This window comes from Notamacropus eugenii, chromosome 2, assembly GCF_028372415.1.
Source record: "Notamacropus eugenii isolate mMacEug1 chromosome 2, mMacEug1.pri_v2, whole genome shotgun sequence".
In the NCBI taxonomy this organism is placed as follows: Eukaryota; Metazoa; Chordata; class Mammalia; order Diprotodontia; family Macropodidae; genus Notamacropus; species Notamacropus eugenii.
Window position 1 is genome coordinate 233,645,495 of NC_092873.1, and position 12,860 is coordinate 233,658,354.

Here is a 12,860-nt window from a genome sequence, read left to right on the forward strand (position 1 = left end):
ATTGGTAACTCTGGAGTAAACAGTTTCTGTTGAATTACGAGGCTGAAAGACAAATGGGAAAAAAAGAAAAAGATTAACAAGAGATCCCTGCTTTTGGAGGGGTGGATGTGAGCAGAGATTCCAACGTTTAGGTTCTCAGGTATCTCCTATCCAGGGATGGGGAATCTAACCCTCGAGGCTACATGTGGCCTTCTAGGTCCTTGGTTGCTGCCTTTCTTTTATTAAGGCGATTTGTTCTGTGAAGTTTGGATTCAGTCACAGGGCAACACTTGAGGGCCTAGAGGGCCACATGTGGCCTGGAGACCACAGGTTCCCCACCCTTGGATAGAATACTATTCCAAAACACACTCTGCTAGCTGATATCCAAGGTCCCTCTTGTTCATTGCTTCTACATAGCAATTCAAAACATATGGGCAGAAGAAAACACAATGAAGTTGGTCTCCCCTCTAGATTCCTTAAATCCTATAGTTTATATTCTTCTTTGCTTTCTCTTCCCCCAAAATCCAGTAACACTGATTTCTGTTCTCTTACATTCTAAACAAAGAGGCAAGGCAGGATATACTAGTATGTACACTGGTATGTCATTCTGTACTGAAACACAGGTATATACTATAAGACAGGGTATCTCCACTCAATGTGGTTTTTCCTAGGTTTCTTTGCATCAGAACCACCTAAGAAAAATAAATTGCCTCAGAACACATTACGTTGAAGAAAGATACTATTCATAGCAAAGTATTTTGTTAACTAATTGACCAGAGAAAGACAAAACTCTAAATAAATCAGTAGAATAAGAATAAGGGTATTTTTTATCTTCATTTATTTTTGCCTTTGTATTCTCTAACCTGGTAACTGGTGCACAGTGGGCATTTCATATACATTTATGGAACGAAATGGAAAATTGGCTGCATCTATGAAGCCAAAAGAAAGTAAAACTCAAGTACATGAAAGAAAACTTCTGCAAATATGTAATAATGTTAGAACAAAATAAAATTTAGTTATTTAAAACTGAAATAGTCTCAGAGAAAAATGTGATTCAGAACTGTAGAGAATGTTTGATCAAAGGTGGATAGAAAAGTATAAGCATTTCATTGTTCAAAGAAACTTAGGTGAATCTGAATTCACCCTTACTACTACTTCCTAATATTGAGAAAGAATGGACTTTTCTAATGAGCTAACACTAATATTGCAACACAACACATAATTACCAAAGTTTAGAGCTTCTTTTACCTTTTCAAAAACCTGCATAATAACAGTGTTAGACTTACAGAGGGGATAGGGGAAGGAAACTGAGTATTTTAACTACTGTTAAAATACTGTCCAAAGCAAAATTAAATGTTAAACCATGTATTTGCATGTTCACATAATTATTTCAATTCTTTGATGATCTATGATCTCACTGACTTATATACTTTCTCTAAAAACTGCTAATCACAAGCTGTTCAAAAGCCTTCTTATCCTACATAATTCTTGTCAATGGAGTTCCATATTAACAGGGCCCTGGCCAATAAAGTCCTAATCTCAGAGTATCTATGTTGTCTTCTGCCTGGTGGCAACCCATGTGGAAGACACTTAGGATTCTACTTTGGGAAATCATGATGCTTGAAGTGATTAGAAAAGCCCTGTTCCTTAATGTGGAGCCTGCACATCCTATAACTGGTTTCGATGTGCTAACCAGAGACAGACTACTGATTACCTGATGAGTGAAGAAAGGTACATTGAGAAGATACTAGAGCAGGCCAAAACAAGTCTCTTGCCCTTCCCCTTCTACCATCTGCTGGCTATGTATGGGCACGGAATCATACTGTCTCCCCTCCTGGAGCCAAGAACACCATCCTTTGCTTTTGCCTACTCATATACCCCAGAAATTCAAACAATTAACATATCATAATTGTCCACAATTATATATTGACAATAGATCATAAGTATGTGGCATAGTAATATGTAATATAATGTACATTTTATTATATATTATTGTATTACTTAAAGCAAATCATAATCATCTGCAAAAGTTTTAAAAAAACATCACCTATGTATATTCATTATTCACTTTCCTATTCAAAACATGAAAAGTTACCAGTCAGGGTATACAAGTACCCTCAAGTGAGATCTTTTGTGTTATGATGCATATTGTGTTCAAAGAGAACTGAACTGAAGTTTGAGAATGCCTTGTATCACTTCAAAAATCTTATACCTTAGATGACATCTAGTAAGATTTGGGGTGATGACCACCAAAGAATATCACAAAGGCCAAGGGATGCAACTATGTATAGTTTTGTGGTTGGTTTATAGAGAAAAAAAGATAGTGTTTCTAAACAGGTGTGGTTTGCAAAGTAACATCAGTTCTGCAATCTCAGTAGAGAAAAATATTGACCAGTTTCCAATTTTCCCCAAGTGTTTAAAAATATCTGGGCATGTGTTTGTTTTCATTTGTACTGCTTCATTTGCAGGAGAGTGAAGTGCAATAAAACAAGGCAGGCATGTATAGTTTTTACTGCATAAAAGTGAGCATACACAGATATTTGGGATATTTGGCCCAGTGGAAGTCAAAGCCTCGCCCTTTAGGTAAGAAATCAAACCCCATTGCTCTGAAGTTCCAATAACCACCTAGACAAGTGGGCCCACCATAGAGGATAAGGTTCTTGGTTACTTCTTCCACTAAGACCACTCTGCTCTGAGTTCAGTTGGATACAAAGTGTCAGATGGAGAATCTCTCCATTGGGTGCCTGCAAGTCATAGGGCACCGAAGATATCACAGATGAAGCTCCCACACTGGAGTGTTCCCTCTCAATTTCAAACCTAAATGCTAGGGTCAAATTGAAGAGATCCCCAGAAGGAGGATTAAAAAGTATACCCAGGGATGCCAAACGAAATGAAGAAAAAGAATAGCTCAATGAAATCAAATACCGCGATCAGGGAAACACTTTGTTAAGGTCACCTTTCTGTGGACACGGGAGGAAGAAAGTAGCATTCAGCTGGGCTGAAGGCTGATCCAGCCCTGCCAAGGCAGAGTTTCTGAAAGTGCACAAACTTCCGGTTTTTGCAATGCAATCTACAAAGCCAGTATAGACCCACTAATGATACCATTTCTTCTACAACAGGCAACTTTTCATTTCCTCAATAGAATTCCCTTGACTGGAAATGCCCTTCTCCTTAGGTCATCTATCATACCAACGTCATTTATAACAAAGAAAAGGTAATCACAGAAATATTATATCAAGATAATGAAAAGAAGTGTTGGTTTGATGGGGGGGGGGGGGGGAGCAAGGGAGGCATTTTCACAGCTTGCTTCTAGACCTCTTTTATAATCACCAATATTTACAATATTTAGGAAATATGTCAGTATGACAATTAGCTTTGATACAGGTTTAGAAAATCATTAACTTGGGAATTACACAACATTCTGAAGGTCACAAAATACATCTGGCTCACTGGGAATACATCAGAAGCATATATACAAATGAGAAGATGTGGTTGTCAATCGAAATTTAGTTATACTAAACTAGAAAAAATTGTGTGGGCCTGGAGTTATCTTTAAACTAAATATAATTGAGAGGACTAAAACAGAGATGAGACAATTACCATTCACTGAACAAAGCTACATATTAAATCTAAGACAAACACAAAATATCATCGGTCATTAGGTCATAATATAATAGTAATTTCAATCCTCTCCACAGGTCTCTGACTCTACCTCCACAAACACTGTTGACCTCATTTAAGGGATGATAGTGAAATGACCTGCCCATTATGAACTGGTATCAAACCAAATTCTATCTAATTTCAAGGTCCACAGTTCCTTTTCCTACTCTGTACTACATTGCCCCAACATCCCCTTTCATTTTCTCTTAGATAATTGACAATTTACCTAAAAATTCCTCGCCTTTAAAAAAAAGCATGAAAGTGAAGAATATGATGAAAATTATATAAAACCTAAAATGAGGCTTGTGACAGTAAAGTTTTTTGGATTCCAAGAACATCAAAAATGGTAGGAGAAATAATAGCCCTTTTTTGCAAGATTTTGATCTATGATTCACTCACAGTCATGCATATCACCTCATAACATTTGTTACCTAAAGAAATGAAAGGCATACATTTAGTCTTTTTCATGAAAATTCTAAAACTTTGTACAAAGAGAGGTGATGGCCATTATCCAGAAACACCAGTCAGGCGAGGGAGCTATAGAGGGAAATTTATAGAAATAACAGGCATTCCTCAACTGTTATATGGTCAAAGGATATTAGCATGCAGTTTTCAGGAAAAGTAATCAGTTCTCTATAGTCATATAAAAAAATGCTCCAAAGCACTAGTGATGAGAGAAATGAAAATTAAAATAACTCTGACCTACTACCTCACACCTGTCAGATTGCCTAATGTGACAGAAAAGGAAAATGACAAATGTCAGAGGGGATGTGAGAAAAGTCAAACTAGTAATGTACAATCAGTGAAGTTGTATATTGATTCAACCATTCTGGAAAATAATTTAGAACTATCCCCAAAGGGCTATAAAACCATGCATACCCTTTGACCAAGCAAAATGCCACTACTAGGTCTATATCCCGAAAAGATTTTTTAAAAAAGGAAAAAGACCTATGCATACAAAAATATAGCAGTTCTTTTAGTGGTGGCAAAAAATTGGAAATTGAAGAGATGGCCATCGATTAGGGAATGACTGAACAAGTTGTTATTGATGAACAGAATGCTCTCAGAAAAGCATGGAAAGATTTACACGAACTGATGCAAAGTGAAAAGAGCAGGACCAGGAGAACATTTTACACAGTAACAGCAATATTTTATGGTGAACTACTATGAATAACTTTAGCTTTCTCTGCAATACAATGATCCAAGACAATTCTGTAAGGCTTATGATGAAAGATGTTGGTCCATCTCCAAAGAACTAGTACAGCCTGAATGCAGATCAAAGATACAACAGATGTATGTTTGACATAGAGTAAAACATACATAGCTTTTTAAATGGTCGCCCAAAAAGGTATCATCGTACCTATCCATCCATGTGGACATCTAAGGTTAATGATTGAGGGTAAGTGGGGGCTAGGGGGAGAAAAAAGAGTTAAAAACCTTCCCCATCCATTAATAGGCCTCTGACAACACCTTTTTTTAATTTCTAATGAGATACTGGGTCATGACAGTCATGCCCTCAAGCTCTGAAAAGTATATATATACTCTGAGGTGAGGTTTTACTTTGGACTAATTTTTTGGAAGAAGGTTTCTATATGCCAGATGAGACTCTGGGCAGCCATTTTAAGAAGCCCCCCTGCTTTGAAAACCCAGATGTGTTGGGGCTTCTCTCTCTGGTAATGATATATGTCTTCTCTATGTTCAGACAGTTGGAAGCCCTGTCTGTTGGTCTTTCTGGTTGTAATTTGTTTTTATTTTCTCTGAAGTTCAGGGTGCTGACTTTTTCCCCTGAACTAAGTGAATGACATATGTGCTTGATTAAAGTAGATTGCTGACCCCTCAAAAGTTGCTTTTCTTTTAGAAAAGTCGATCAAAGAAGCTGTCTATGCCAGGGTCCTTACTGATACCGAACATGACAAAGCACTCTATGATTCAAGGGCAATCTAAATGTTACCATCACATAAGATGAGAAACAAAAAGGCATTTGATCACCTAAAGTACTTGGTGTTATAGGAAACACCCTATGTACCTTGTTTGGAAAGAGAAGAATTCATTATCAATGGTGAGATTTTTAAATGATCTTATTGATCAATAGTGAACTAATTGTGTGATACTCTAAAATCCTAATTTCCTTGGTGAAAACAATAGTACCTTGGAAAAAGATTGCTCAACCTATTTGTATTGGAAAAATAAAATAGATGGGGGAAAATAAAACATATTTCCTAAAATATGGCTTACATTTGATCTGGCAGTCCTTTGCCCAGCTATTAATAGACAGACTTATCTTGGATAAGTGATACAGACAGACAAGGACTTATTGAGGAGATGATCATTATGATCCCAAATATTTTACTCTTCTCTAACACATATTTTTCCAACAGACTAGATCATAGCATGGGCAAGTGAAGTAGCTAGCACAAGAAATGACAAGGATAGCTCAAGTAATATCCTGGGGTCTCCTGCTAGATAGTAATGACGACCACAAACATCCTTGAGCACGCTGGGCTAACACCCAACATATGGAAGAATATATGGAGAAAAGTGGATCAGTATTACCATGTACGAAGAACCACGGAAAGGGGATGACCAGAAACAATATAGAAAATTAATGAAATCGTAGATCCACCAAAGTGGCTGCACCAAAGAAATCATGGTTAGGAAACCAGAAGCAAAGGTAACTACAGTATATCACACTGAGCTTGTGTCTACACACAAACTAATTTCACCATGGGGGAGTTTTTCCTTTGTTTTTCCCTTTTGGTAGAGAAAAAGGTAGCTAAATTGGTTGATCATTTTTCAAAGTCACACCAGACTGGGTTTTCTTTCCTCTTGCAGGCTTTCTGAGCAACACATTCTGGGATGAATTTAAAAAAGAGAGGCCTAAATTCCTAACAATTAAACAGAGAGTGACTTGATCACAGAGTTGCCATTCAAGCTGGAAGAGTGGAGATATAGACATTGATTCATTTATACAGGTATGAAAAAGGGAGAAAGGTATTGAAATTGGTGAACAAACATATTAGGACCAATAAAATTCAAATGGAGGATTTTACAGCACAACTTGAAAATGCCAACTTGAAAATGATTTACATAAACTGGCACACATCTATGACATTTTCCATTCTGTAATCACAGCCATCACAACGTATTATGTTCAACCATATTGAAGGAGTCTTTTCGTTACTCCTTACTCCAATAATACTTCTACCTGATCCTGATTATATCTTGTATGTTATCTTTCCCTATTAGAGTATGAATGCCTTGATGCTAGAGTTTGTTTTTGCATTTCTTTTTATCTCCAGTGCTTACCACAGTGCCTGCCACGTAGTACACATTAATAAATGATAGTTGAGTGATGGACTGACTTCAATCACCCATCTGAAATGCATCTGATATCAATCTCTCTACCCCCAGATACTACTGACCATGATGATAATATTCTGCCACAGTCCTGGATGATGTGCTTGTGAACCTGAGGTCTTAAAAGTTGTCAATTAAGAACAAGCTCTGGAAAGTCCAGCCAAAGGAAAAAAAAAAAGATGTGGAACATAGGCTAGAGAATAGACTCTGTCTTATGCCTGACAACCAACTGACTTCAAGTTCAAGGGCTTGTTACCAGAAGGTTAGCCATAAAATGATCAATTTGTCTTGGCCACCATAGTACCTTCTGAAATTCCTTTACCAAACCTAGCAAGACTTCAATCTATGCTGGTAAACAGACTACCAATTTAGATAAAATTACAGATCTTATTAGGGGAGAAAGGCAAGAGGAGAAATGTTAGTAAGAGAAATACTAATAATATTCTCTACACCACCAGATCTCTATAATTTCCCCACTTTAGGAAACTCCTTGGCTTGTAACACCGCCCCCCCGCCTTGATGCACCTGTGGATCTATTATCTTCTCAGGTTACGAAGCTCCTTGGTATATGAACTTCCTTCATTAATACAGGTCAACATGACATCTGTAATTTAAAAGTCTTAAGAGAATTGTCCGTGGCAAGAAAAGTGAAGGGACATATACAGAACGACTCAGCACAATAATATGTTTTAGAGGAATCGGATGAATCCAGGCTATCCTGACTCCAAGGCCAGGCTACCTAGCCTACTAATGAGACTACTATCCAGTTCAAAAGATTCCACTGAGATTTGGATGTCAGTACTGGCCTTTGCTTTAAAACTAATATTCACTATTATTAAGCAGTTTCCAACCTTACTTACAATGCAAATTTTAAGAACAGACTAGATTTTGGTAAATCTATTTGCAACTCTAAATTGTGATCCAAGTACACTTGGATTTAAAATGTTAAAATCTTGCTGAGCCATTTTCAGTGCTGCACCTCTTTTCTCACAATACCACATTAACAAAGAAATTTTTCTCAAAATTCCTATTTTCATATATCTTATACTGACCTGATGCAAGGCAATTTGGCTTTTAAATGACTCCATCTTTCATTCATAACATTGATTTTATGTTGGAGGGTGGCTGCTGCATTGGAATTTCCAAGGGCCTTGATCATATTTTCCTGTTGTTTTTCAACGATATTTTTCCAAATATCGCTGTGTGGGTTGATTTCTGCCTGTATGTCCCATTAAAATAAGAAGAGAAAAATGCAAATGTTAAGTAATAGTAATTTATTATTCTGCTAGATAAAGACAATAGTTTTTACGATCATCAATTACCATGATGTTTGGACTTAACCAGCGACTTTGATCTTCCTCATAACAAAGCCAATCTTCTTCAAACAGTCGAATGTTTTCAAACATAAACAAGGGATTTCTTCAAAGCCTACAACTTCTGAATTCCAGTCCAGTCCCACGCAACAAACGTTTATTAAGTACTCATGATATGCAAGGTACTGAGAGAAACTGTTTGAATCAATCCCAAGAAGTTGGCAATCTACTTTGGGGCTATAACCACACATCTAACAAACCGAGGAAGGCACCAGTAACTAGGGTAGTGGGAGGGTACGAGAGAAGCAATGACTGGCCACTGGAATTCAATTCAGTTCAGGTTAACCTAGCATTTAATTTCTCTCTGAAATTGTTTTCATTTGCATAAAAGAAAAATGTCTGAGGGTTCCATCTCTGCTGAAGTATATATATTCTAAATGTATACATAAAAATTGCTGATTTCCCTTCAAATGAAAATATGAGCTACTGCTTCCTTTGGGAACTTAAAAGTGATGTGTACACTAAGAAAGATGTGTGAGCTCAGGTCAGTCACAGCTTTTTTGTCCTTAGTTTGTTCATCCGTAAAATGACCAAGTTGTACTAATGTTCTAATATTCTTGGTGTCCATAAGAACATGAATTCATGATATTTATCCGTTTGATACATGAAGACTGATAACAAATGGAATTCAATTAAACTCTATTATAGATGACAAAATACAAAAAAATATTCCTATGCTGTAGAATTGTTTTCTGTCACCACTATCAAACATCTTTCAGAGGAGTAGCGATCACTAAGCAACTATTCAGGCAAGCAACTCTCAGCCATCTAATTGTACCCCACTGACATCATACAGATTTCAGGGTTGTCAATGTCGAAAATAAATTTGCTCAGTTCAACAAAATGAATGTTATGCATCCATCTCCCACTAGGTCGTTTTAATTTACAATATTCATGCCAGTTTCCTTTTTAGTTTCTTGGTTCCTTAAACCAGAGCTTTGATAGCATTGCCTTATGTTGACACCTGCTGGAAAATATTGGGACTGTAAATTTCTTATTCTGTTAGCTGCATCAGCAGTAATTGAGCAGTGGTACAAAAAGTACACGGCAGGATCAATTCCTGCACAAAGTGACATAAATACCATTTTCAGACTGAGATAGCACATGTTGTAAATACAGGAAACTCTCAAGAAATCTGCCCAAAGAGTAACCCTCCCCTAAATGGCTGTTCTGTTCTAACGAAATCCCAGTGACAGGTCAAGGTAAACAAAATTCTATCGTAATTTGGGGTATCCTTTATTTGGGATGTTATTAGCCAAACTGATTAAAGCATTCCTCTTCCTTTACTGATATTGCAGCTGACCATGTTTGGCTGTGGTAACTTTCGTGGCTGTACCTAGTGGAGTCATTTGGCTGTCTGAGAAGGGAGACAAATGATCGATTGTGCAAGTCTGTACAAATGTATCAGTGAAGTGACCCAGCTCCAAACAAAAAAAGGATGCTTTATGTATTCATGCTTGTAATTTCTTTCACAAAAAAAGCATGAGTGAATGAGCTTTTCTTCTCTATTAACAACACTGTCTTATTTGCGTGAAAAAATGCTTTGAGCAGATCAGATTTATTCTCTGACATGCACTGAAACACACCACACTGAATCAAACATTGGAAATGAAAGATACAGATTATCTCAGCTGACATTGTTATTAAATCCTATCTATGAAGCCTCGCTTAGCTAATCAAGTGAGTAAGAAATATTTCTGAAGGTTCTTGCAAAGAATGCCTCAGTACTTCAGTCAATCATAACCTGCTATACATCTCCCAAGGAAAACTTTCTATATGGAAAAACTGCTTTAGCCAAAGTCCAAAGAAAATAAAGGAATCGAAAGACAATACTTTGGTTGTCCACCTCTCTCTCCAGCACCATAGAAACTTGCCATGCAAATAAAGTTCAATATTTTTTATATTCTATATTAGCCACATTAGGAGAAAATGAAAAGCCCCAAGTTTCATTCTGCTCACAGGTGTGTCTGACAAGGGATTGAATCCAAGTTTTTGAGAATATCATGTTTGAAAGGAACTTTTGGAAAACGGGTTTGACACTAATATTAAAATGGAATTCTGCAGCAAGTCATTGGAAAAAGTTATAGGAATAAGACTTATCTCTAAATTATAAATAATAGCTTCTCCACAAATAACACTGACAGTGCTAACTTCAAAAGAGAGGCTGATGTACAAACTCATGGACGATTTAGGGAGTGACAAACTGAAATTCGAAACTTTTAAATCACTTCCCTTTTCCTGCTCAGTTTTTCTTACAAGATAACACTTGTTTTACTCTAAGTTCTTCCCACTCTATGGAAGTGCCCAAACTTGCAGAGAGGACCACCCGTGAAAGCAGAGAGAAAAAGAGAGAGATCGGGGCCAGAGATGGAACTGGAAAACCCTTGAGATCCTCTTCTAACACTTCAATATTATGATATCTAATATAATTACTGACAAAGGAGTCTTCCTAAATAAAAAAAAAAGGAACCGTTCTAAAATGGAGGCAACAAGCTCTAAAGAGACCAATTTTCCATGGTTCTCGAAATGCGCTTCTGATTTTAGAAACAGAAAAAATTAATGAGATGACAGAATGAAAGATGTGTTGGGAGGGGGACTGGTTTTATAGAAATAGGGTAAAATAATATTTTATACGATCTACTTTTAATTTTTCTGACACTTACATCAGTAAAATGCTTACACTAGTAAGATGATGCTTTTCAGAAGAATGAAAAAGTATTTTTTAAAATACCGACTAATTACATTCTCTGCAAACACTTCAGTAGAATATCATAAACAAGACAACCTTTCGTCTATTAGAAAAGACAGCATTCATTGAAGCTGTAATACTATTTACAATTCTTAGCCCAAATGTAACTACACAAACAATTCAGCCAAATAAATTGTGTAACGTGGCATTCTGCAAAGTACCTCAATGCCATCACTCTCAGGACAGTTTTTAAAGCTTGAAAAAGAGGTCAGATAATCAATCTCCTGAGACGTTCATTTTCAGGGTACAATTACCTTACAGAGCTTCTGGTACCGAGGAGAAGAAACTGCCATCCTCTGTAAACGATGCAACAAAACCACAACTTTCTGAAGAGATGTTCTCACCACAGCCATCATTGTAAGTTTGCCACACTTCTGAAGACACCTCAGAATTTGCATGATAAATTAAGAGCAATGCTCATTTCCTCCTGGTCACTGGACAAGGATTTGCCAATCTTCTGAGCATGCTCGTTTCCAGGAATACATTGGAGAGGTACAAGCTGTAGCTTCCCAAGGAGAAGGATTATACACCTTCACGTTCTTCTCAATCTAAAAAGCACACGTAGACGCCCAACAGAAAGCCCCTGACAGATGCTCCCCCCCAAGCCAGTGTTTGCTCGGCTCAGCACAGGTGTTGAGCCAAGTGCTGTCTGTTGCCGTAGAGGAGCGCAGTTGGTAGCCAAGAAGGACATTAAGTGAAACATGAATGCTGCTGAGACAAAGCAGAAGCCCCTTGGGAAGACAGCTCCAACAGATAATAATAGTTCATCCCTCGGAGCTGGTTTATATTAGGAGATAGAAAGGCATTCACTCCCTCACTCCGGAGAAGGATGTGTTCACTCCCAGACTAAATGCAGCTCTGGCAGAGCACTGTTGAGTGAGTGAATAATAGGCTCTGTTATAAATCTTCAGAGAAGAACAGAGGGATACCTGGCTCTAATGGTATCAAGCCATACGTTAAGGGCTAATCAATCACACGAGGACAGGACTCAAAACTAGATTATCTAAGAAAAAAAAAAACCTAACCAAATGAACGAAAGAATAACTGCAGAGGTGCAAATGTTTTTGCTTAACACTGAAGCAGATCTGCCCAAAGAGCTATCCAAAACACACATTTCCATACCTGGAAGTAAAGCCATTACTAAACAGAATATGTCAGGGCTTACCTAATTAAGAAGTAACATTAATAAAAGACTATTTTATGGGTCATTCCAGAATATTAGGATTCCCTTTTCAAAAGGTTGCTTTATGTTCTCAAGTTTACTTTAAAAAAGAATAAGATGCGTGGGCACAAAAAGAAGGCAGACTATATGATTAGACCTTGTGGGACCTTCTAAACCATCTTAGGGTCACTGTCACAAGTGAAAACTGAAGCAAGTAAGTTGAGATTTAATTCCCATTTTGAAGAGGAGGAAAATAACAGAGTGATTAAATGCTTTGGTCAAAGATCACAGCCAGAAATAGAAGCCAGATGTTTCTCATTATCACTATCTTGCTCAAACTAATAACCTATGTAATATTACAGTTTCATCATACGGTGCAATTGTCATATTATTCCTTTATAAAGTAAATCAGAAAAGGTATCCTGCAAGAAGGCTTAGTCTTCCTGTGCAGTAAAGGGCACACAAACAACCTCATCTTCATAAATCTTAAAACATTTTTACCTATTTCCTCAGGTCTTTTCTGTATTTACTTCAATATCGCTTCAAATACCTAACAGTGTTTCTCTAATACAGTGTTTTT

General features: G+C 37.1%; 1 protein-coding gene across 1 annotated transcript in view; it reads right to left on the reverse strand.

Moving 5' to 3' along the window:
- Positions 1 to 12,860, reverse strand: part of LOC140526927 (utrophin-like) — a 90,112-nt gene that overhangs the window by 7,804 nt on the left and 69,448 nt on the right. The window contains exon 18 of the mRNA XM_072643558.1: positions 8,049 to 8,215. Within this exon, the coding sequence (XP_072499659.1) occupies positions 8,049 to 8,215 (167 nt within the window). The remainder of the gene's footprint in view (positions 1 to 8,048; positions 8,216 to 12,860) is intronic.